The 27604-nt window shown below is 36.0% G+C and overlaps 1 protein-coding gene across 8 annotated transcripts in view; it reads right to left on the bottom strand.

Moving 5' to 3' along the window:
- Positions 1 to 27604, bottom strand: part of BCKDHB (branched chain keto acid dehydrogenase E1 subunit beta) — a 239714-nt gene that overhangs the window by 140182 nt on the left and 71928 nt on the right. For all 8 annotated transcript variants that reach the window (XM_063724679.1, XM_024247917.3, XM_054556883.2 and 5 more), the window contains 2 exon segments: positions 9574 to 9671; positions 7391 to 7501 (listed from right to left, as the gene is read on the bottom strand). In XM_063724679.1, coding sequence (XP_063580749.1) covers positions 7391 to 7501; positions 9574 to 9671 — 209 coding nt within the window.

Raw genomic sequence — 27604 nt, 5'->3', positions numbered from 1 at the left:
ACTTATTATTGATCCATTCTCTAGTTGATGAGTACTTCGGCAGTTTACAGTATGGGGCTACTAGAAGTAATGTTCCTATGAATACTTCTGTATTTTTTTTTTGTATATTTCTTCATATATACACATACAGGATTGGAATTGCTAGGTTATAGGGTTCAGGTAGATACTGCCAAACAATTTTCCAAAATGGTTGTACAAATTTATATTACCAACAATAGTCTATGAGAGTTGAATTGCTCCACATTCTTGCCAACACTTAGTGTACCTTTTCAAGACTTTTACCCATATTTTTATTGGATATTGGTTTTTTCTTTTTGATTTTATAAGTACTTTATATTTCCAGATATAAGTTTCCTTGAGTTTCTCCAAATCTGTAGATTACCTATTTCCTGTCTTATTGGCACCCTTTTGATGAATAAATTTTCTTAAATGTAATGAAGCACAATGTTATCAGCCCTTTTTTAATGTTAGTGTTTTATTAGTGCACAAGATCACAAGAACATATTCACCTATGCTTTCTCCCAAGAGCATTATTTTTTCCTTTCACAATTAGATCTGCAACCCAGCTGTAATTGAGGCTTGTGTGGTAAGAGTTAATATAATTATTTTTCATAGTACCCAAATGAATCAATATCCTCTATTGAGAAAACTACCTTTTCCTCTCAAAATTGCAAAGTCACCTTTGTCCTGAATCGGATAACCAGCAGGTCTGTTTCTAGACTCTTATTTTATTCCACTGGTCTATTTGTGTATTTTTATACCTATATAATGTTATAATTACTACAGCACTAATAACACATCTCAACATTTGATAATTAAGTCTTCCAGTTTTGTTCTTCTTCAAGATTGCTCTGGCTCTTCTTGGCCTTACAATCCACTAACATGCTATATGCTTCAGTTTATGGGCCTTTAATTTTCCTGAATAATATTTTGTGATTTTCTGTGTAAAGTTCTGACATGTATCACTAAATTTTTCCCTAGATAGTCCTAATATCAAGAGGAAAGCTGTCAAAATTTCACTAGGAATTATAATTTTTGCTGCAGGCATTTTGCAACTACTCTTCACCAGAGTAAGATAATTACTTCCATTTCTAGGTTGCTATGAAATTTTAATCATGAATAAATATTGAATTTTAATAAATACTTCTCTTGCATTATCAAGGTAGTCAGGTCTTTTTTCCTGTTTTCTATTAATATGAGGAATTGTATCAACTGCTTTGTGAATATTTATGAACATTATGTGATCTACATTTATTTTAAAAGCTGTCTATAATTTTCCTTTCTTATACTGTCCTAAATACGTTTGATATTAAGATTATGCTGGCCTTATAAAAAGAATTTGAAAGTTTTCTCTTTGATTCCACTCTCCATAAGGGTTTGCATAAGGACTATATTTTAGAGAATTCACCAATAAAGCCATTTAGGCCGGGGGTTTTCTCTGTATGAGAGTTAATAACATTAAATTTAATTTTTTAATAGATCATGACTATTCAGATTTTCTAATTCCTCTTGTATCAATGTTGAATGACTTATATTTTTCCAGGAAATTGTCAACTTTACTCAAAACTTATTTGTAAAATTATTCATAACATCCTCTTTGTCTTACCATTGTCTGTGGGCTCTTCATCATACAAACAAATATTTGTCATTTGTTTTTACCCTATTTTTTCCATTAGTTAAAAGTTTATCAATTACATTAATCTCTTCAAAGATCTAAATTTTACTTTATTAAATTTCTCTACTCTACAGATTCAATTTCAGTAATTTCTGCTCTTGATTACTTCATTTCTTCTACTTTCTCTAGGTTTGATTTTCTTTCTGGAGATGGAAATTCAGATCATTAATTTTTTTAATTCTAATTCCTATTTCCTAAATTTATACATTTACAGCTATAAAGTTTCCTCTGAGCATGGCTTAAGCTGGTTCTTGAAACTTTTGATATATTGTATCTTCATTAACATTCAGTTCAGTCTCTTTTCTAATTTTTGAGTTTCTTCTGTAATCCACGGTTATTTAGAGTAAGGTACTTAATTTGTAGGAAGTTGAGGCTTTTCTAGTTGTCCTTTTCTTTCACTTGATTTCTAACTGAATTCCACTATTGTTAGAGAACATAATCTCAATGACTCCAAGCTTTTGGAATTTTTTAAGGTTATATTTATGCCCCAGCATTTGGCCAATTTTGACAAATGCTACATATTCTACATATTCTATTGATAGTTTGGTGCACAATTAGGACAACTTTACAAATTGCTTTGTTCAGATCTTCTGTACACTTAACAAGATTTTGTCTGCTTGATTAAGCAAGATTTAAGAGGGATGTCCTTTTTTTTTTTTTTTTTTTTTTTTTTTTTTGGAGATGGAGTCTTGCTCTGTCGCCCAGGCTGGAGTGCAATGCAATGGCACGATCTCGGCTCACTGCAACCTCCACCTCCTGGGTTCATGCCATTCTCCTGCCTCAGCCTCCCGAGTAGCTGGGACTACAGGTGCCCGCCACCACGCCCGGCTAATTTTTTTTATATTTTTAGTAGAGACGGGGTTCCACCATGTTAGCCAGGATGGTCTCGATCTCCTGACCTCGTGATCCACCTGCCTCGGCCTCCCAAAGTGCTGGGATTATAGGCTTGAGCCACCGCGCCCGGCCAAGAGGGATGTCTTAAAGTCTCCTGCTGTAACTATGAATATGTTCATACCTCTTCTGAGTTCTGTGTTTTGTTTAGTTTATGGCTTTATTTATTTTCAAACTATGTTATTAAGGACGAAATAGACTTAGGATTATGGTATCTTTACAGTGGACTGGTCCCTTTGGCATTATGAAATGCTCCTCTTCACTTCTAGTAGTCCTTTTTGCCTTAATGCTTTATTTGAAATTAGTATGTCTACACCAGCTTTCTTTTCCCATCCTTTCATTTTCAACATTTTGATGTCTTTATATTTAAAGTATGCCTTTTTTAAGCTACATGTGGTGGTGGTAGTTGTTTTTCATGAAGTCTGAGGATCTTAGACTTTTACTACATTTATTTAATCTTTTTGTATTTAATGTAATTACTTCTATATTTGGGTTTATATCATCTTATCATCTGTTATCTATTGACCAATCCATTTTTCATACTTATTTCTTTATTTTGGATTAACCAAATATTTTTATTAATTTATAGTTATCTTATTAACTTTCTAGATATGCATTCTTTCCCTGTTATTTCAGTTGTTACACTGGAGATTATAACTTGTTTCCTTGATTATAACCTAATCAGAACATTACACTTCATAATAATCCTAGAACAACAGAATATTTTAACTCCATGTAAGACCCCTAGCTTTTGTGTTTTTATTGTCTTACATTTCAATTCCATATATTTAACTTAAACTTCACTAAACTTAAACTTTCACAGAAAATTATGACTACTGTTTTGGATAATCAATACTAAGCTATAGTGTATGCTCTCCTCCATATTTTCTTTTAGAATCATTTTCCTTCTGCCGAAGGGAGCTCCCTTGCAGTACCTTCTTTTACTGAGAGCCTGCTAGCGATAAATTCTCTCAGTTTCTGTTTGCCTAAACTATTTTTATTTCATCTTTAATTTTAAAAAGATATTTTCACTGAGTATAGAATTGTAGGCTAGCACAGTCAGCAATTTAAGCATGTTATGCCATTGTGCATACAGGTGTGGTTTTCCTTGAATATAATCTTCTTAAAAGTTAACAAAGCTTGTGTAATGATGTTCTGAAATCTTCATGAGAATTTTTTTTTAGATATTGTTAGTGATTTTCTCTCTCTTCTTTTTCTGGAATTCAAATTCTATATAAGACAGATCTTTTGACCAGATCCCAAATGTGTTTTATCCTCTTTTCTGACTTGTGCTTCAATCTGGACATTTTCTATTAACTAGACTTCCGGTTCATTATTGCTATCATCTACTGAGTCCAATATGTTATAAGCCTATTCATTGAGTTCTTATTGTCGGATATATATTTTTTTGATGGCTCCACAAAGTTTACTTGATCCATATACATATATGTAGATACACACACACACACACACACACACACACACACAACTTTCTAGGGTAATTCTCCACCCTCTTACCTCTTTTGTTCCTTATTTTCTCTATGTTCCTAAGCATAACAATCAAGATGTCCCTGTCTGCTAACTCCAATATCTGGATCAGCTGTGCTTCTGCCTTTTATTGTTTCTTTCCCCTTTGTTATTGATCAAATACTCCTGTCTCTTCATCTACTTAGTTTTTTATTGAATGCTGGTTTATAGAAGTTCCAGATAATGAGAGGATTGACTCCTTGCTCTGCTGGGCAGATAGAGTAAAAGTACATAATTCAATAAAAACTCAAAGGGGTAGAGGCTGTGTTGTGGGTTTGAGATGACCTGGTCTACATCTGGTTTGCCTCTAATTGTAAGATCTAATTCTCCATGGCTTTCAATTGAGAGTATGATTGGTCTTTGTTACTTCATTATCAAGTGATAGCTTCACTTTCCAGATATTTTCTACTTACCTTTCACCAGTCACACCTTTAGAATTTGGCAAATAAAAGGTCAAGTATGTGTTTAAATCCCCTCACAATTTCAATTTTGTCACTACAGCCCCACAAAATATGAGCTCTATACACCTGGATTCTACACACCTGGTTGAGACCAAATAGCAAGTGTAGCCAACTAAAAAGCAGCTATAAGTCAACATGCCACTCATTTCAGGGCTTTGAACTCACACAGCTGATTCTCTTAAGCCAATCCACTTACACACACACACACACACACACACACACACACACACACACACCCATGGCACAGGGTAGGTCTCTGTCTCTTAAGCACTTCAAAACTCAAGAATTTTCTACTATGCTTTTCAGAAGTCTCCAGCTTAGCTTTTTAATATCAAGTTCAGAATTGGGTGGAAAAACTAGCTGTGGTTTCTAGGACCATTTAAGTCTCCAATTTTTTAACTCCCTTGAGCAACATTCAAAGACTCTGCTCCTTTCTCTATCCCCGAGCAACTATTTATTTTGGTTTATAACTTCCAAACCATGTATCAAGGATTAAGCAAGAAGTATGAATTCCTCAAGTGTCCCAGAGGCATTTTAGTGTATAGAGTATGATAATGTGTGTTCAACAAATCATTTTCGCCTTTAATATGCTTTCTTTTCTTGATCAGGCATTCCAAAAGATATATATTGGGGTTTAGTTGACACATAATGAATAAAACTCAGGGCTATAATGAGTCATAAGACAAAAACAACTGATAAAACACAGCTAATTAAAAGAGATTATAATATAAATTTTGGTTATTATAGAATTCATCAAGATGAATTAAAAAAGCTTCACTCTGGGGGAAAAAAACCCTGATTTTCCTTATACATATTTGGTTTTAGGGCCCTCTTCTTTAAAATCATCTCTAAATCCTAGGAGGAAAAAGCTAAGTATCAAAACTTTACCTCTTTTGATACATCAAAAGAAAACAGGAGAGGTACCATCATCAGCAATAAAGAGAGTCTCAAATAGACCCAAAGCAATCAAGAAGCTGGCTTTCACTGTCACAACCGGATGAAAGCATCCCAAAACAAAACAAAATAATGACACTAATAAGTCAGAGGTCTGATGCATCACTTTCTCCTTCAGTAGAGATCACTTGTCTCCTCTTTCATCTTTCCCAGTAGGATAGAGCCCTAAGGAAAATGGATCTGCATTCTAGGATCAGACTAAGATGCAACCAGTAGATTTAATACAGTGATGCAAAAGCAAACTGATATCGATGTAAATATAAACAACTTCATCCTTCTTTCTGCCCCTAACTCTCCTCTCTTTGCTTCCACGGTTGCCAAAATGAAGTATTAGTATACTTGTGCTTTACCATAAGCTGCTACAAATGTTTTTTGAATGTTTAAGGTATTATTTATATATATAGATAGATACGTAAATAAAGTTCTAAAAGTGCTTGCCCTGACCATATATATGTGAATGCCCTCTGCACTGCGCCATGACAAAACATCATATCCCTATACAAAAGCACCATCTACACTAAAAATACAAACCCCAGGATAAGTGGTGGATACATGTTGCAAACAAGAAGCCAACTCTAGTTTAACTATAATTTGGAACATTTGGCTATTTGAAAGAAAACCCAGTGTCTGACTTGATTTGAAAATGCCTGCAAAAAGCATTAAATTATTTTCATGAAGCTATGAATAACTCAATCTGAAATATAGCTCTTAATTACAGCAACTACAAATAGAATGGCTCAGGATCATTTGTAAGTATGTCAAGTGTTTAGATGGTGTCAAGTGAGTCTTCAGAAACATTTACTATAACAAATCTTACATCTTCTACCAAATTATAAAACACTCTTCACCTAAAAACATCCTAGGCTACACTTTTACAGCAGTAGTATCTGCAGGTTATTTTCATGTAACTAACCCAAGAAATAGCCTGTAAAAGCTATGAGAATGCCAAAGCTCTTAAAAGTGGTAAATATAAAATGCCCTACGTCTTAGGACTATAGAGTATATCAAGAAAAAATAATAGATGTCATTGTTTCCTACAATTTTACATGTAATTGTACATGTATCTATTAATCGTACATATATCTATTGTACTTATCTATTAAGACTAGGTACATATAATTTACAATACACGTAGCTAGACTTACTTGATAAGACTACTACAAACAGAGTGCTTAACCTTCTTTGTATCAATATGAAAATAGATGCTTCTTAAATTATCTTGACATTGGTGTGAAAGATACTGGATATAAAGAAGTAAATGAGAGCTAAGCTATATTCTTAAGAGGGAACTGGCTATGTAAATCTTAAGAGTAAAAACAAGACCAATGTAATCAGGCCAAAGGTCATGAGGCTACTTAGATAGAAACTGTAAATTAGAGCAGCCAGAATCTCCACATAACCCTTAGACTGTAATCCACAGTATTAAGACTATATACAGAGTTATGTTTTTTAAAAATCCATCCCCATTACTTTTGGAGAGAAGATAAATGAAAATTCAGCCAAATCACTTAATTTACCTGACTAAATTAAACCTAGCTTACTGAACCATAACTAATAAGAAGTCAAAAACACAGGTGCCTTCAGCATCCTTGATATGCTCTATGACTCACATAACTCAACTCAAGGTGACTGCATAAAGGATCCCGTTTTGTAATATTTTAAACAAAGGAAACTACAGGAGGAAAAATAAATTCTATAGTGATTTGTTTCCTTGAGCATGAAGCTGTTTATACAACTTTCTTTCATGCTGCAAATTTAAAAGTTTTAAGTCAATTGAAAATGCTCACGTAGCTCACAATTTCAAAAGAATTATTTGCAAATATACAACATATTTGGCCAAAGGTTTCAGAGAAATGACATTCTATCACCATTATATTCATACCTTACAAATTGTGTCCACATCCCAAGGTATTATAGTCCTCAGATCAATGACTTCACAAGACACTTCAAGCTTTTCTTTTGCCATGGAAGCTACCTCTCGGATCACATGAACCTGAAATAAAGAGAAAAATATGCAGAGAATGACTACAAAGGTTCTAGCCTCAAAAACTAGTTGAATTCTGACATTACTATTAGAGATAGTATTTAAAGTCTCAGGAATTGATCTGCATGGAGAATTCAAAAATTTGTTTTAAATATGTTGAATCCCATATTCTGCAAAAATAACAAGTATAGATGTCTAGAAAACAGATGGAAAGAGGTGCTTAGAGAGAGAAGTCAGTACCACAAATACTGATTACAAAGATGGCATGCAGAAGGTAAATGAAGTCACACGAATAGGTAGAAAGCATGTAGAGGGAGAAGTAAAGGGTAAAAATCACCAACATTTAAGGAAAAAATGGACCAAGAGGAGAGGAAGGAAGAAAGAGAGGGAGGGTGGGAGGGAAAAACGGAGGGAAGGAAAGAAAAAAAGGAGATAAAAAGGACAGTTAAAGAGCTAGAAAGAAAACCAGGAGACAGTGTATTGCAGAAACTTAAGAGGAAAAGATTTCATAGGGATAGCAGCCAGTATCACATACCATAGCAGGAATAAGAGCTGAATTTAAACAACTAGAAGATCAGTAATGTTGACAAAAACAGTAAATTAGTGGGAATAGAACTCACAGCTACAAAAATATAATGAATTTAAGCAATTAAATATAGACACTAGAAAACAGTTGTTCAAGTTCAGTGTTAAAAGGAGGGAGACGTAATGGTATTTAAGGAGAAAGGAATTCTTTAAATAGTGAAGAGAGACATACTTTTTAAATAAGAGCAACAAGAAATGGAAAACTGAAGATGCAGGAGAGAGAGGGACTAGCTAATATACAGTCCTGGAGAAGGTAAAATGGAACGCAGTCTGAAACTGATTTGCAGAGGTTGGTATGTAAACCAGACACCTCTTCTTCAAAGACAAAGGGAAGAAGGAAAGAATTAGAAGCAAGAGGAAGAGCAAGTTATGTGAATTAATATCTAATATACCCTTACTTCCCTATTAAAAAGAGAAGTAAGGTCATGAGCTGACGGTAACAGAGATGTGGATTAAAAAGTGGACAGAAGGACAGCAAAAAGGTTTGCCACACCCACCAAGGTCACTATCAATGGGATACAACTCGCCAAGCAGCAGAGTTACCCCACGGAAGGTGAGAAACCATGAGGACTCCAGCTCTCCATGCCAAAAATCAAAAGGAAAGGAGAGTAGGAGCTTATGATATTGAAAACTATTTTTGTTATCTTCTTTATATTGTGTTGCCCTAAATTTCCTAAAATAAGGATTTCCTTTATACAGAAAAATAAAAACTGACCATATCTTTAAAAGAAGGAGAGAGAAAAGTAGAAGAGATAGGAGTTCGTGGCCAGAGAAAAAGCTGGGAGGTAGAGCAAAGTGACAACAAGCCTGGGGGAAAATGAAGTGGATCAGTAGAGAGGGTCACTGGAAAAAAAGAAAGATATGGAATTTTGAGGCTGGACCAGTGGATGGGTCGACATGATCAGCAAAGTAATCATGAGAGACGGCAGGAAATGTGATGAAAAAGATTATAGCCACTTGCAGCAAAAGTAACGTGGGTATACATGTATTCCAAAAGAAATGTGTTTCTAATCAATACATTGTTGTAATATATTTATGGCCACCACATGCGTATACATTTTAATATATATAGACACCTCACCTTCACTCAGAAACCAGTACCACAGACTTTCAGTTATAAGATGAGGAAGTTCTCAGGATCTAATATACAGCAGTGACTAGGGAAAATAATAGATTTGAAGTGTCCTCGCCCCTACCCCCACACACAAAATAGTAACTATGTGTGGTGATGGATCCATTAATTAATTTGATTATGGTAATCATTTCACAATGTATGCATATATCAAATCATCACATATATACCTTGAATATATATAATTTCATTTGTCAATTACACACCAATAAAGTTGAGGGAAAAAAGAAATTAGCATCAGTAGCACCAGACTTAATCTGAGATATAAAGAAAACATTGTTTTCAATTTTTCATGTATCAGGATTTAAAATGAGAGCTTCCAAGCACAACGTAGGTTTTAACAGTTGGGATCAATGCTACTCACCTGAGTGCCCCAGGCAACTAGAGTAACATCACTCCCTTCCTGTATGACTTCGGCCTGGGACAGTGGGATGTTGTATGGTTCTACAGGGACCTCTTCCGCTAAATACAGAACAGGAAAAAAAAAAAGGTCATTTTTTCTGAGGTGACACTTGAGCATAAAATAATTTAAGAAGCTCATTGTAGCAAAGCTTTATATTTTGTTTCTCTAAATTCTATATTACTTAAAACAGAAATAGCATTTATGATATGGCTCCATGACATTACTGCACAGATGAATAAATGCAATATAAATGTATAAAATATATCAGCTATCTTGGAACAAAAAAATAAACTTTAGAAACTAAAGAAATCTTAATAAAGAAGGAACATTAGTCATGAGAATGTATCAATATTGGTTTATTAACTATAATAATTGTATCCTACATGTATGTAAGATGTTAATAATAAGGCAAACCCGGTGTGTGGTATCTAAGAACTCCGTACTATGTTCATACTTTTTCTGTAAATCTAAAATTGTTCTTAAAAATTATTACATGTGATAAAACTTTATTAAACTGAATTAAGTTCTCAGATCAATTTTCTAGAAAGTAGCAAATTTATGGGGGTTTGGAAAAAACAGTAGGGCCAAATTTTAAAGTAGATTATATTTTTTCACCTTAGATCTATGAACACTTCATCAATCAGAGTCACTGACAACACCTTAATTTTCAAAGCTGAATACTGTAGACCTCAAAAAGATAAACTAAATCAGCTCTACCAAGCCAAAAGGAAGCCACTGGTATCTGAGAGAAAACCATTTTATGAACTTCTCTGCCCAATCAAGTTATATAGATATGACTGAATCTGGGAGAAAATTATAAACTGAATTTCAAAATAAAATTGAGTACAAAGTTGATAAAACTGCCCAGTTATGCTGAGAAGCCTTCTTTAGTTCTTTTTTTTTGAGACAGAGTCTCACTCTGTCACCCAGGCCGGAGTGCGGTGGTGTGATCTGCAACCTCCGCCTCCCAGGCTCAAATGATTCTCCTGCCTCAGCCTCCCGAGTAGCTGGGATTACAGGTGCACACCACTACCGCCAGGCTAAATTTTGTATTTTTAGTAGAGTTTGTATTTTTAGTAGAGAGTTTCACCATGTTGGCCAGGCTATCTTGAACTCCTGACCTCAAATGATCCACCCACCTCGGCCTCCCAAAATGCTGGGATTACAGGCATGTGCCTGGCCTTTTTTTTTTGAGACAGAGTCTCACTCTGTCACCCAGGCTGGAGTGGAGCGGCACAATCTTAGCTCACTGCAACCTCTGCCTCCTGGGTTCAAGTGATTCTCAGACTCCCAAGTAGCTGGGATTACAGGCACGCACCACCACACTCTGCTAATTTTTGTATTTTTAGTAGAGACAGGGTTTCAACATGTTGTCCAGGCTGATCTCGAACTCCTGACCTCAGGTGATCCACCCCCCAAGGCTCCCAAAGTGCTGGGATTACAGGCGTGAGCCATCACGCCTAGCCATTCTTGAGTTCTTATGTGAAAATATTATCAGTGGAAATGCTGGAAAAAACTGTTGTTCCCTTTTGTTCATTTTCCCCATGGACTTTTTTATTATATATGTATATTCAAAAAGGACAGAAGAGTAAAATTAAAGTAAAAGCCTCCCTCTGGAAGGCTCCCAGTTAGCCCTTCCAACTCCACCATCCAGAAGTAACCAATGCTAACAATTTCCCAGGTGTCTGCTGTAGACAGCTCTCATTCTTTCTGGCATCCAAGATTCTGAATCCTTTTCCTACATTTGGTAAATCCCCTACCTTAGGAGGCAGGGCCCTTTGTCCACTACAGAAGTGAGTTCCACATGCTTCTCCACTAAGGTTCCTCTGCAGCCAGGGCACAAAACTTGGGCTCTGGCAATCCAATGCACCCACAGCAGACGCTGAATTGGAAGCTGATGACACAGAAGAGCAGTAACTGTCTACAATTCATTCTGGAATACTGCTAACAGTGGAGGCAAATCCGGCATCTAGGCTTAGTAGTATCAAGGATTCAGACTGACAGTTGCCAGGGCCTCTTTGCAGAACCAGTTATTTGGGGGGTATTGCGTCTAGATACATGGCCTCTAAACCTGATTCTCAGGGACTCCAGAAATCTGTGAGTAATTTATTATCCTTCAATAAATTTCTTCTGCTTATATTGGAGAGTTGATTTCATTTGCTTGAAAACTAAGAACTGATTCCATATCTATTCAGATATTTACCATATGTTAGTGTATGCATATATAATATTTTTTCTTTTTACAAATAGAATCACATTGTACACACTGCTCAGAACTCTTCTACAATCTGCATTTTTTTCACTCATCAATATATCTTGACCATATTTCCATGTCAAAGTAGTTTTTAAAATCATGTTTATAAGTAAAAACTATTAAATGTAATGGGTGCTTTACGGGTGATACAGTGGTGAATTTTATTCCTTGTTTTTTTGTAGATTTCCAATCCAATGACATTTATATAATCAGTGTCAGTGAGAGCTGAATATCATTTAAATGATTAATATGTTTAAATAAAAAAGAAAACAGTAAAATCTATAAAATTACTTTTTTAGATAAATCCCAAAATACACAATAATTAAGCTAACAAACCTGGAAAATAAAGCAGTGTTAGAAAACTTATAAGCATTAATACACTTCTTTAAAAGTTTTTATGTAGCTCCCAAACTAAGTTGAGTCAGATACTTCCACTGTCTAAATGAGGGGTGGGCTAACTATAGCTGCAAGTTGATTTTTTTGTAAACAGCATTTCATTGGCTCACAACCATGCCATTGATTTACACAGTGTCTATGGCTGTTTCTACCCTACAACAGCAGATCTGACTAGTTCCAACAGAGACAGTATGGTCCGCAAACCTAAAATATTTACCATCTGTTCGTTTACAGAAAAAGATTGCCAGCCCCAATTGTAAACAATGCTTTCAGAGGTTAATTCTAGTCCATTCATTGATGGCTTAACCCCAGTATTCATTGCATGGATGGATGCATAGATGGATGGATGGATGGATGGATGGATGGATGGATGGATAGATGGACAGATGGATAGATGAATGGACAGGCAGGTGGACAAATAAACAGGGAGGCACACATATATCACTGAAGTGGTATATTCTACTTAGCAGGTCTTAATTGTTAAACCAAAGTGAGGGTCAAGAACAATGCTGATGACATCGGACAAACGCACCAAAGATAGCACATAGGCTCTTTGCCATCATCAAGTCTTTCCCCTGGCAGCAACATCTGAATGCCAGTAGACAAGGCTTAAAGCCAGTACACATTCCATCTTACTTGTGAGTGGCCATGATTCAAGAGTCCTCCTGTCTTTCCCGCCTTGTAAATCAGTTACCAGCTGGTGATTAGCAAATCCCTGGAACACACAACTCTAAGGGCTGGCAGACCACAAGAAATGGGTTGGCATCTTGGCCCATTTCCTTTGTCAGGTTGCCAATGAGCAATTAATTGCTCTATTGTCTTAAATAAATCACCCCAAATAATAAGGCCTCATTATTTTAACAATTAACTAAGGAACAACAAAGCAAACAAAGTTGTATTCTCTATTTTAAAAACACCATACTTAGAATAAAAAAAAAAAAAAAACCTCTTCTTAGATTTGCTTAAACGTTATCCTGAGAACAGGAGAATAAGAATTAATTTTAATATGTCCATTTATTTAAATTTGGCAAACAAGTCACCTGGAAAGCAAGCTAGAATTCATAGGTACTTCTTAGCTAAATTTAATTTAAAACATATTTATTCCAGGAAAAGGCTATTATTCCAAGTTAGCTTTCTTGCATTCCTACCCCACGGCTATGTGCTTTCTAAAAGAGAGCAGGTGACATGAGTTAGAGCACGAATCTTCAGAAGCTAAAGAGCACCATACACAGTCATATTACACATTCCTATTTTCACAGAAGTGGGACTAACTGACACCGCTCCATTTCACCACACGCTGATTACATTAGAATCTTAGCACTAATAAGCATTCCTCAGAGAAACACTTCAGCATCAGATAAATAGTGACAAAATGAACAACTCAGAAAAATAAGAAATCTTTTCAAGGCCAAAATTGTAAAAATGCAAATATCAAACAGATTTTTTTAATGTATATTGTAAGTTTCCACATATACACTTCCGTGTACATGCAAATGCACTCATTCATACTATACATTCACTTAGAGATTCATGCTGTGAATTTGCTCATCCTTGGCCCCATTCTATTTCCCATCCTCCTCCTTTTTTCTTCCAGTTTTCTTCTAATTTGCTATATTCCTTATAATCCATCTTAAACACATTTTTGGAAGAGGTGAGGTGTGTAAATAATATATATATACATACCAAGTTTAATATACATTTTTCACTTAATAGTTGCTGCATACTCAATATATGCAGGCATTATGCAAGATGCTGGAATATGAATTGAAAAACTGAATTGCCATTGAGAAGCACATGCTCAACTGTGAGTTACAAAGATGGAAATAGATTTATAAGCCAACAAATAAAAACATAATATAGCAATGGGAACAAATTGCTCTGGGAATCTAAAGGGAAGCAACAACTTGGTTACAGGGATAGAAGGTTTCATCACGGAGGATACAACTGCTGTGGGTCTTAGAGACAGAGGTACTTGACACAAGAAAAATAGATAGGATATTCCATAAAGAAAGAAAAGGTATACACAAACGTGAAACCATGTTTATGCTTGTGTATACATCTACAAAATCAGATCTACATGATATTTCAAGTAAAGGTGAATACTGAAACTTATAAATTATATTCCTAAGTCCCTAGATAGCACTTTCCAATCTTTCTGATTCAATATATTAATAACTTGCACAGAAAGCATCTGCAACAAAATAACAACTCACTCTTAACAACACAAGTTTCCCTGTGATGCACACTATTACCATTACAGAGATAATAAGGTCATTTTTCTGCCCTGTCACTAATCTGCAGTAATGCTAGTTTCCCCACAAACATGAAACTCGGATAGGGCTTTATTCATATTGCATTACACATGAAATAGTGAGAAAACATAAATGTTCTCTATTTAAAATGAAGTCAAGTATATTTCTAAAATATGTTAGCTCATGCTGTCTGATTACAGCAGCATATTTGAAGTCTCCATACCTGAGAAAGCCTATCTGGTTTGTTAAAATTCAGTCTAATGGGGAAAGGTAGGAGGTGGGTAAATCTACCCAACCAGAAACCCAATTCTGGCTTTGTCTCTGCATCTAATGAGTTTGGTCATCTCTGACAAAATATTGTGTTATTTTTGTGTCCCAGTATTCCACCTGTAATCTTGGGACCATTATTGGAACAAAGTGTGAACACATTAAATTAATCAGCTCTTAGGAAGAAAATATCATCACAATTTGAAGTAATTCAATGACAGAGTCATTAAGGCTAAAAAAAGAGTTATCACTATTATTTTCTGTATAAAACTGATAATCAACTATAAACTAATATTGGATTTCTATATTACAACTGTCATTTTCTGAATTAGTAATCTCCTTTCAGCTTTGAGGTTATTAATCAGTCTTTTTTTGGACAATTTTCACTTCTATGCCAACTGTTACTTTTGGCACTGATGCTAGAGATAAGAAAGAATATATGAACAAGAAAACTAAGTGCACTTTCTTCTAGTAATCACTTTTAAATTATTCCCTAAACACAGTTGTACCCAATCTTTTCCTCCCCTCTTCACCTTAAATTATCAAAAAATCTAAAGATTAACAGTCGATATTAGAAAGACTAAATCAAGATACTATTAAAAATATTTGTTTCTCTCTCCAAGTAATCAAAAAAAAATCTGTAGAATTGTCCTCGCTGGCAAGAAGATACCATCTCATTAGAAGATAAAATTAACTTTCAATAAATAAGATAATAATTAAGTGCCAACCTTTGGTAGTACTTAACCCACAGTGATTATTGAGAGCATGTTTGGACAAAATAAATTGGTATAATAAGTCTCAGTGTCCCAAGGGAATAAACCAGAGAGGACTCCTGGGAGCAACAGTGGGTGAGGCTCCCACAACATAATATAGACTTTCAAGCCATAAGCATGACAAGGTTTTACTGGGAATTATGGCAAAAGGAAGGCAAAGAAGTGACAGATCAAATGAAGTGCAGCAAATAAAGAAAACCATTTTAAAAAGGCAAATCTTGAAAAATAAATATAACTAGATGCACAAAGGCTAAAAGCTGGCATTCTCAGCAGTGGGGTACATATTCACAACAGAAGAGTAAAAACAAGTAAACATCATCTCATATGATGCACTAAAATGGACACTCTGTCACTTCTATCACTTCTATAATATTCTTGCCAAAAAGACATAACTTGAGTTTAATCATGAGGAAACATCAGACAAACCCAATTTGAGGAGCAGTCTACAAAAGAGCTGACCAAATGTGGTGACCACGACAGACAAAAAAGACAAAGGAACTGTCTTCCCCAGAATAAAGGAGACTAAGGAGAAAGAACAATAGACTCTGGATAGAATCTCAGTCCAAAGAAAGGACATTAGTGGGGCAATTAATGAAATTGGAATTAAGTGAATAGAACAGTTAATAGTATTATATCCATGCTAATGTCCTGGTATTGATCAATATTACCGTGGTTATGTATGAGGTTAATATGGGGGAATGCTGAGTGAAAGGTACATATGAATTCTTCATACTATTTTTGCAATCTTTTTGTTTGAACTATTTCAAAATAAAAATTTTAACAAAATTTTTAATATTAAAATCAAAAACAAAAATGAGGTTGACCCACCTTAACAAGTCTCCCTTAGATGGCTGGGAAAATAAGTTGTGATATAATAGGAAGTACACCAAATTAGAAATGTCATTGAAAACCGACTATGAGAAACTGGGCTTAATGCAAGGCCTGACAGAGACACTATACATTGATACTTCCTTGTGAAACAAATTCTGTTTGGAAATGCTAGTACAAATGAAGAAAGTGAGGATATTAACAAAGCTCTCTAACTATAAAAGAAGCAAAACCACATTTGGTATTCTATTTATGACCTCCTTATCTTCCTGGATAAATTTAACTGAGTTCTGAATATTGAGAGACATGAATATGTGAAGATGTAAATTCAGTGTCTGCATATGCCAGTCAGCATTTTGCTAGACACTCTTGACCACTAAATGAAAACCAAGGACCAATCAACAGTCTAAATATAATTATATCAAGTCATAATCAGCTAATATCTTGCATGTAACCAGGAGACTTCTTTTTTTTTTTTTCTTTCTTTTTTTTTTTTTTGAGACAGAGTCTCGCTCTGTTGCCCAGGCTGGACTGCGGTGGCACAGTCCCAGCTCACTGCAACCTCCACCTCCTGGGTTCATGCAATTCTCCTGTCTCAGCCTCCTGAGTAGCTGGGATTACAGGTGCCCACCACCACACCCAGCTAGTTTTTTTTTTTTTTTAGTAGAGACAGGGTTTTGCCATGTTGGCCAGGCTGGCCTTGAACTCCTGACCTCAGGTGATCCGTCAGCCTCGGCCTCCCAAAGTGCTGGGATTACAGGCGTGAGCCACCACGCCTGGCCAGGAGACTTCTTAAACTGAGATACCTGTACATATAAAACATGATTTTAAGGTCGTAAAAGTTTTATACTCTTATTGTTTCAGAGGATAATGTTTTCTTATTATCACTGAGTAACACTGAAAAATAAAAAAAAAAAAAACACCCGTTATTTTTAAATGAACAGCAATATTAACTTGAAACAGAAAGTCTTGGACCCATTTAAACTCAAATGCAGTCTAATTTTTTTCTTCAATAATTAATTAACTGGTAAGTCTCACATTTCCAGTTCTTTTGCATAACGAGATAAATTAGGAATCTTTTCAAAATAGTTGCCAAATATTTGCTGGGTGCAGTGGCTCATGTCTGTAATCCTAGCACTTTTGGAGACCGAGATAGGCAGATCACCTTGGGGTCAGGAGTTCGAGACCAGCCTGGGCAATATGGTGAAATCCAATCTCTACTAAAAATACAAAAAAATTAGCCAGGAATGGTGGCACGTGCCTGTAATCTCAGCTACTCAGGAGGCTGAGGCATAAGAATCGCTTGAAACTGAGAGATGGAGGTTGCAGTGAGCTGAGATCACACCACTGCACTCCAGCCTGGGCAACAGAGCGAGATTCCATTTCAAAAAAAAAAAAAAGTTGGCAAACGTAAATCACAAAAGTAATGATATGATAAGTCACCTTCATATTTCTTACAAAATTTCCAAATTAACTTCATTACATTTCCCTGTCTCATTTAATGTAAACAAAAAAAGAAGCTTTGATGAGACTGATATTCCATAATATGCATCAGTATATTTAATACACAACACATTAAAATTTGGCCACATTTATAACAAAACTTGTTCAATCTTTGCAATTACCCTTAGGGTTTTTTGTTTGTTTACTGTACTCTCTAGTATGCAGCATTTAATAGTGTAGCAAAAGTTCTCCTATCACCAGTTTTACTGGCAATTGTTTGTCTTTCATGTTTAATATATTTGAATTCCTTTGGCAAATATTTTCCAATGCATTTTCTATAGCAAGGAGCTACACATATAGAACAAACTTTGTTCATAGGGTGTAAATTTTACAAGGTAAATTGGAGAACTGGCAAAAAAAAAAATTGAACACTGAATAAAAGGGCGATATTTTAAAGCCATTCTACATCAGCACATAAGAGTTTAAAAGGGAAAAAATATTACCTAACAAAAAGAATTATACAGAAATAGAAAAAATATTTCAATAAAGTGCATCATTATTGTATGAACCATTAGAAAAAAACTGCTAATTAAACTGATACACTTTTTAGAATTTTTATTTTATTCTTATTGAAAGAAAAAATTGTAGACTTAACTAGATATGGGTTTTTATTATCTATCACACTGACACAGACATAAAAACAAAACATAAGCAAAATAAGTTGGTTTAATCAATTTCTAAAATTCATGAAGAAATCCAAATGTAATTCTTCTCCAACCCTCTTTGACATATATCAGTGTCCACATTTCTCCAGAGAATCTCATTTTCTGTGTCACCAAGCACATCAGTGATGCAGCGCTTTTCTAAATGAATTCATTAAAAAATTAAAAGATTGATGCTAGGCTCTCAAGGTAGCTCAGTAATTAGGCATAGCCTACTTTAGACTCCTGCTTGCAAGGGTTGTCAAACTACTGTGATTTCCCACCTCTCCACCCTTTTACCTCACCACAACCATTTAGCATCTCCTTGTCAAAAGAGTCTTCAACTTGTCAGAAGAGACACCTTCTCTGGTGTCTCTGGAATTTTATTCTAAGCTGTATTATGATTTTTATATTGGCACATAAGCAGATAACAGCAACTACTGGCCACTGGATGAGATAACTGCAACATGCTATTGTTTTTAACTCACAATCCAATATCAGAGATATTAAAATATGAGGGGGGGAAGGGGTAGCTTAGAATCAATGAAATATAGTGGCTTCTATTGGGTAGATGACTTTAAATCATTGAAATATTAGTATATATTTAATATATTTTTCACATCATGCTTTTGGTAATGTAAGTCCCTCAGTTTTCATAAATCCAATATTACCCATGAGGAGCAACAATCCCCCCTAGACACCAAGCACTAGCTGTGTCCACTGACTTCCTAAATGCAGAGGAGACAGAAAAAGTCACTGGGACACACTGACAAAAGACAATTATTTTCAGGTAAGAAAGATATACGGGGAATACATGCTATATTTATTAGACTGCAAAATTCCTTATTCCATATCTAACATTAAATGACAGCTGCTGATTTTATTGATGAACCCCCTCTTCTCGAGGGCAACCTCTCCAGAAAATTTTGATTTAATTCAGGGAATCTGTTACAAAGATGTTGGAAGGGCTAGAGTAACAAATGGTGAAACAATGCAAACCAAGGATCAGAAAGCTGCTACCACCTCTGAGCTGGACCCAACAGCCCACAGGAGCCACTGTCAGTGCTGGAACCACCATTGGCTGCTGCTGAGCAGACCCATCCCTATTAAATGCCCTGCCACCAACATCGCTGCCATCTACACTGTGGAACAACGGTCACTGCAGCACAGCAAAGTCTCCTCAACTGCCACTACCAAAGGTGCCTCAAAAACCTCAGTGGCTTCCTTTCTACCTTCCTCCCACCCTCTAATGAAACTCAGCTAGCAAAGGGGTGAGGAAAATACAGTTTACTTGTTTCCAGCCCATGAATTACAGAAGAAAACACAGAAGGGCAACTGTGAGGATGACAGACAACTAACAAAGACCTAACAGATATTTAAATTATAAATAGCACTTAGATGAAAAGGTCACCTTTGATGAGAAATAAAGAAAACTCCAATATATTAATAAGAATAAGAAAAGCTAATATTTAGTGAGCCCTTTCAACATATTAGGCACGTTTAAGCACCTTTAAAGTATCACCTTTTATCCTTACAACTCAATGTGACTGATACTAGATTTATCCCAATGCTACAGATGAGAAAACAGGCAAAGACATATTAAAGAACTCGGTTATAGATAGTGTGGCCACTGTGTGGTCCAAGCTCATAACCACTGTTATAGCAGATAGAAATCTGCCCAAAATGGGTTTCAGAAATATTAAATATAAACATATATCTAGCTTGGTCCTTTCCCTAAGTCTTGAGAAATTGCAAAAATTGTGTATTTTAAAAAGGGAGGTGTTATGCTTGCCATATTTGTTTAAAAATAGAAAATATAACCTAAGATTATATAATGGCTGTTTTTCCTGAGACTAATCAAAGTGTTAAATCTAGAATTCTCTCACAGACTCCCAGCAATTCCCTACCATTTTCTCAAATTAATTTTTTACAGACGAATCAAGCTTTACATTCCATAAAGCAGGTGGGATCTATACATACTTATCATCCACCATCTGCCTCAGTGCATTGCTGTATATCACTCCTCCATTAGAAATCTGTATTTTTCTTGAACATAAATTCCTTCATATTAAATCATGGATTAATACTACAAAAAATGAAGAACTCCAAGTTTACTTACATAGCCAGAAACTACTATTTGTAGTCCAATATTAATCACTTCATACCCTAGCTATATTCAGTGCCAGAGATATATAAATTAGCTAGAATTCATAAATTCAAGTTCAACACTAAGAGATGCTGAAAGGGTATTAATAAAATTAATAATTGTTCTAAATTATGTATTACTAAGAAAATTTTCTCAACTGTAATTTTTACAAGCCTACAACTTTATTTCTAGCTTTAAAAAGTAAATATACATGAAAATTACTAAATACCTAATGGCCTTAAGAGTTTAGTGTTTTCTACCTATCTGCCTCTAAGTATGGGCAGACCTAAATTTTCATATTTTCAACTTATGCTCAACACACACTTATACATATAGTGTAGATGAAGACTCCTAAAGGGCTTATTATATGGCTTTTATTCTAAATTTGAAATTCTGAAGATAAGCTACCTATAAGAATGGAAGCTCAACACCCTTTCTGCTAGTCAACTGTTCAGTTTGGGCATTGTTAATGTCACTGCCTGTATAGCAATGTTTCTACACTATTAGAATTCTTATTTGCCCTCAATACTTTATAAGTAAAAAACAGAAAAGTGAAAACACTCTTATCACAAAGGGGAATAAGTAAGGGTCAAGTAAGAAATTATTTGCTATGTTGCACACAGTAAATTTTTAACCTCAGCTGGATGCTCAGTGCATTTAAGTCACTTGAATTGATCAATTAAAAAAAAATTAAAGGTATATGTAAAATGCTGGAAACTACATCACTGACAACCGTGTATAAAAGGTGAAGTTTAAATAGAATCTTATTTTAGCTCTCTTGGTAAAGAAATCTATTTATTAAATGTAAGTAAATATTTGACTTCCAGATATTTGACTTCGCACACATTCTGAGAAACACATTAGGAATGGCCTGTAGTCAAAAAGTGGAAGATTATGGCTTAATTTAAAGTGATAAAATACACTCCCAAATATGTTAGAATATGTTGTAAATAACTCTAAATAATCTGTAAGAGTCCCAGAAAGACTAAAAATGTACCACAGTGGCCCTCATATGACCATAGACCCAGCTACTGTTTCTATCCACCTCTCTTGCTAAATCTGAACCACCCCATCAATGGCTACTAAACTGCAAAAACAATTCCTCTCTTTTCAGAAAACCTTTTTTTATTTTTATTTTTATTTTATGTTCAAGGGTACATGTGCAGGTTTGCCATATAGGTAAACTGCATGTCAGGGGGGCTTGGTACACAAATTATTTCATCACCCAGGTAATAAGCATGGTAAGCGATTGGTAGTTTGTTTTTTGGGTTTTGGGGTTTTGGAGGGTTTTTTAAGACAGGGTGTCACCCTGTCGCCCAGGCTGGAGTGCAGTGGTGCAATCTCGGCTCACTTGCAACCTCCACCTCCCAGGCTCAAGTGATCTTCCCATCTCAACCTCACAAGAATCTGGCACTACGGGAGTACACCACCACGCCAGGCTAATTTTTGTATTTTTTTGTAGAGACGGGGGTCTCACCATATTGCCCAGGCTGGTCTCAAACTCTTGGCTCAAGTGATCCACCAACCTCAGTGATAGGTATTATTCTGATCCTCACCCTCCTTCCACCCTCCACCCTCAAGTAGACCCCCAGTGTCTGTTGTTCTCTTTTCTGTGTGTACTCAATGTTTACCTTCCACTTATAAGCGAGAACATGTGGTATTTGGTTTTGTGTTCACGCGTTAGTTTGCTAAGGATAATGGTCTCCAGCTCCATCCATCTTCCTGAAAAGGACATGATCTCACTCTTTTTTATGGCTGTAGAGTTTTCCATGGTATATATATACTACATTTTCTTTACCCAGTCTATCATTGATTGGCATTTAGGTTGATTTCATGTCTTTGCTATTGTGAATAGTGCCGCAATGAACATAAACGTGCATGTGTCTTTATGGTAGAATGATTTATATTCCTTTGGGTATATATTCAATAATGGGATTGCTGGGTTGAATGGTAATTCTTTTTTAAGTTCTTTGAGAAAACACAAAACTGCTTTCCGCAATGGATGAACCAGTTGCCATTTCCACCAGCAGTGTATAAATGTTCCCTTTTCTCCACAACTTTGCCAGCATCTCTTAATTTCTGACTTTTTAATAATAGCTATTCTGATTGGTGTGAGATGGTATCTCATTGTGGTTTTGATTTGCATTTCTCTAATGATGGGTGATGTTGAGCATTTTCTCGTATGCTTGTTGGCTACATGATTGTCTTTCTTCTGAAAAGTGTCTGTTCATGTCCTTTGCCCACTTTTTTGCTTGGGGTTGCTTTTGGCTTGTAAGTTTGTTCAAGTTCCTCAGATTCTGGATATTAGACCTTTGTTAGGTGCATAGTTTGCAAATATTTTCTCTCCTTCTGTAGGCTGCCTGTTTACTCTGTTGGTAGTTCTAGACTAACCCTAAAACTGGCTAAGTATCAGCTGACCCCGCTTGCTAATGTTTTATAGACCCTTACCCCATCCTCTCTACTGAGTTAGAATACTTCTTCTAATTAGTTCTCATGCCCCAACATTCTAAATAAAAGCTTAGGTTTAACAGTTAATATTAAAATAAACCATTGGAGATTTTTATATGATAATAATAGCAACAACTTTTAATAACACCATTAAAATTTATTAAGCATTTACTGTGTGTCAGGCATGATTCTAAATACATGTATTAACACATTTAATCAAATGATACTGCAAAGAAAATTTTATACTACTAAAATTTTAAAAGCTAGAGGAAATACAAAGATCTAAATTACCAACATGGAGAAAATGGTAGATACAAGACAGGACAGAATAGTGTGTGGAGATTCACACTGTAAACTCTTCGTCAAAGAACCACCACAGGAACCTACCAGGAAAACCAAAAGAATTCACAGGCCCTTTGAAAGAAGTAGCCTGACACTGCAAACTCCATGAGACAGCTGAAAAACTGTAAGTTCCCAAAGTGTGAGTGGGGGAAAAGTCTGCCTCTGAACAGACATCCCCACTGGGGAACCTAAAAATCCAGATCACAGGAGAAGAATTTAACCTCATCTGAAGTTAAAATGGATTTAGGCAGCCAAGTGAAATATCAAAGTAGAAGGAGTGGGAAGCGCCCTGTAGGCACTCCCAGTCCCCGGCTCAAACCAGAGAAAGCCATCCCTGACTTATCTCACAGGGGTCCTTGGGGAAGGCAGCCAGTGGAATTAGGGAGGGGCCATAGGATGAAAGAAGCTTCTAGCTGAACTTCATAATACTTTCAACTGAGTACAAATTTTCCTGAGCAGAGTCCAGGGGGCAAACGGGAAATGCAGATATAACTTGCAGATACAAGCACAGAAGCCACAGCTGATGGTGCAGGCAGACGGAAAAGGGCAAGGCCTGAGAGCCCTGCTTGTTTTCTCAGCAGGAAGGCTTGTAGTCTGGGGCAAGATCTATCCACTTTCCCCAGCTGCCTGAATATAAATGTGTGCTGTTGGTGGGGCATGGCATGAGTGAGACTGGCCTTGCTGGCTGCATGGGAGCTAGGTGAGGCCTGTCACCGCCGGCTTTCCCCCCTTCCCTGGCGACCAGTATGACACAGCAGAGGCAGCCATAATGCCCCTGGAACATAAATCTATTGGCCTGAGAACCACACCCCATCACCCACAGTGGCCTCGGCAAGCCCTGCTCAAGGAGAGTCTGAGCTCAGACCTACCTGGGCCTGCCCCCACCTCATGGTTTTTCACTACCCACCCTGGTAGCCTGAGCCAAAATACATAAACCCTTGAGAACTCTAGGGCCCCATCCATTGCCTGAAGAACCCAAGTACTCATCCTGACCAATGAAGAACAAACTTGTATCCCCCTTCTACTACCACAGCTGGTACTCTTTAAAAGCACCACCTCCTGGCTAGAGGCCAACCAACTCAAGACATAACAGAATAACCCTGCTCCAAAAAAAGGAGAAAACAGCTAATTCTACCATCTACAACATCCTGACTAACCAGAGGTTCTAAGTCTGTCCACATAACAATTTCACTGCTGGCGTAACCAGCATTCGAAAAAACCAGCACACTAAACAAAACGACAACCAAGGACTGTCATAGAGTACACTTAACTCCCTTGCCACCTATACTGGAGCAGGTGCTGGCATCCACAGCTAGGAGATACGAAGACATATCACCTTACAGGACTCTTTGCAGACATTCCCCAGCATCAGCCCAGAGCCCAGTAGCCCCGCTGAGTGGCTAAAGCAAGAAAGACAATAACAATCACTGCAGTCCAGCTCTCTCAGGAAGCCCCATCTCCAGGTGAAGGGGAGAACATCACATCAAGGGATCAACCCACAGGACAAAAGAATCTGAACAGCAGCCCTTGAGTTCCAGATCTTTCCACTGAAACAGTCTATCAAAATGAGAAGGAACCAGAAAATTATGGTAATATGGCAAAACAAGGTTCTGTAACACCCCCAAAAGATCACACTTGCTCTCCAACAATAGATCCAAACGAAGAAAAAAAATCCCTGATTGCCAGATAAGGAATTCAGAAGGTTGATTATTAAGGTACTCAAGGAGGTACCAGAAAAGGTAAAAAAACAACTTAAAGAAAATTTAAAAAAAAACAGTGCTGGATATGGATGAAAAGGTATACAGAGAAATAAATATCATAAAGAAAAAACAGTCACAAGTTCTGGAAATGAAAGACACACTTAAAGAAATAAAAAATACACTGCAAAGTTTCAACAACAGACTAGAACAAGTAGAAGAAAGAACTTCAGAGCTCAAAGACAAGGCTTACAAATTAACCAAAAGACAAAGAAAAATGAACAAAGCCTCCAAGAAATTTGGGATTATGTTAAATGACCAAACCTAAGAATAATTGGTGTTCCTAAGGAAGAAGAAAAATCAAAAAGTTCAGAAAACTTATTAGAGGGGATAATAGAGAAAAACTTCCCTGTCCTTGCTAGAGATCTAGACATTCAAATACAAAAAGCTCAAAGAACACCTGGGAAATTCATTGCAAAAAGATCATCTCCTAGGCACGTGGTCATCAAGTTATCTAAAGTCAAGACAAAGGAAAGAATCTTCAGAATTGTGAGGCAAAAGCATCAGGTAACCTATAAAGGAAAACATCTCAGATTAACAGTGGATTTCTCAGCAGAAACCCTACAAGCCAAGAGTGATTAGGGTCCTATCTTTAGCCTCCTTAAACAAAATAATTATCAGCCAAGAATTTTGTATGCAGCAATACTAACCTTCATAAATAGAGAAGAGATAAAGTCTTTTTCAGATAAACAAATGCTGAAAGAATTCTCCACTACCAAGCTAGCACTACAAGAACTTCTAAAAGGAGTTCTAAATCTTGAAACAAAACCTTGAAATATACCAAAATAGAACCTCCCTAAATTATAAATCTCACAAGGCCTATAAAAAAAAGAAAACTTTTAAAAAAAGGTATTCAGGCAACAACATGATGAATAAAACAGTACCTCACATCTCAATGCTAATGTTAAATGTATATGGCTTAAATGCTCCACTTAAAAGATAGAGAATAAATAAAAATCTACCAACCAAGTATCTACTGTCTGTCTTCAAGAGACTCACTTAACACATAAGGACTCACATAAACTTCAGGTAAAGGGATGGAGAAAGATGTTCCATGCAAATGGAAACCAAAGCAAGCAGGAGTAGGTATTCTCAGACAAAACAGACTTTAAAGCAACAACAATTTAAAAAGTCAAAGAGGGATATTACATAATGATAAAAGGACTACCCCAACAGGAAAATATCACAATCCTAAATAATATGCACCTAACACTGGAGCTCCCAAATTTATAAAACAATTACTACTAGATAAATAAGTTGAAACTTATTTGCACACAAAAACCTGCACATGGATGTTTATAGCAACTTTATTCATAACTGTCAAAACTTAGAAGCAACCAAGATACCTTTCTGCAGGTGAATGAATAAATAAACTGTGTTACTTCCAAACAATGGAGTATTATTCAGCATTAAATAGAAATGAGTTATCGAGCCATGAAAAGACATGGAGGAACCTTAAATACATATTACTAAGTGAAGGAAGCCAATCTGAAAAGGTTTCATACTGTATGATTCCAATTATATGACATTCTGGAAAAGATAAAACTATGGATACAATAAAGCTATCAGTGGTTGCCAGGGGTTGAAGTGAGGGGAGACAAACAGATGAAGCACAGAAAATTTCTAGGACAGTGGAAATACTCTGCAAGACATTATAGTGGTAAATACATGTCATTATACAACCCACAGAAGGTACAACACTAAGAGTGAACACTGATGTAAACCATGGACTTTGAGTGATGACAATGTGTTAACATAGGTCATCAACTGTAAAAAATGTACAACTCTGATGGGGATGTTGACAACGGGGAAGGCTATGCTTGTTTGAGGTCAGTGGGTATGTGGAAAATCTCCGTGTCTATCCCTCAATTTTGCTGTGAACCTAAAACTGCTCTTAAAAAAATAACTTTTAATTTAAAAAATGGCAAATTCTGATACACAAGTGAATAAAAACACAAGGTTTTCACTCTTAAAATTGCCAAGTTAAATGTCTGACAAATATTTCCTGTTTTCATTTTTAGATTTCAGTAACAGTTACTTTATTGAGTCTTGCCTCCCCACAATACCTGTGGCAATGATTCCCTATCCTTCCATAGTTTTTCATTAACGGCTATTTAGACACACAGCATCTGGCTTCGTCAATCATGCATTACTCAGGGCTAAATTGAATATATGGGGCTTAGAGAAAGCAAGAAAAGGATTAAGAGACACAGGTTGTAGAGTTTTTACAATAAAGAACAAAGGCGTAATTTTCTTCTTCTACATACACATATATATACAAGCAGAGATGTTTTCTTCAATATTGTTTAAAATAACCAGAATTTAGAAACAACTTGTTGTTCCATAATAGGGAAAGGATACATGTGAAGGTACATGTGAAGAAAT

The sequence above is a fragment of the Pongo abelii genome, chromosome 5 (assembly GCF_028885655.2).
Source record: "Pongo abelii isolate AG06213 chromosome 5, NHGRI_mPonAbe1-v2.0_pri, whole genome shotgun sequence".
Lineage (NCBI taxonomy): Eukaryota > Metazoa > Chordata > Mammalia > Primates > Hominidae > Pongo > Pongo abelii.
This window is presented reverse-complemented; position numbering and strand designations above follow the sequence as displayed.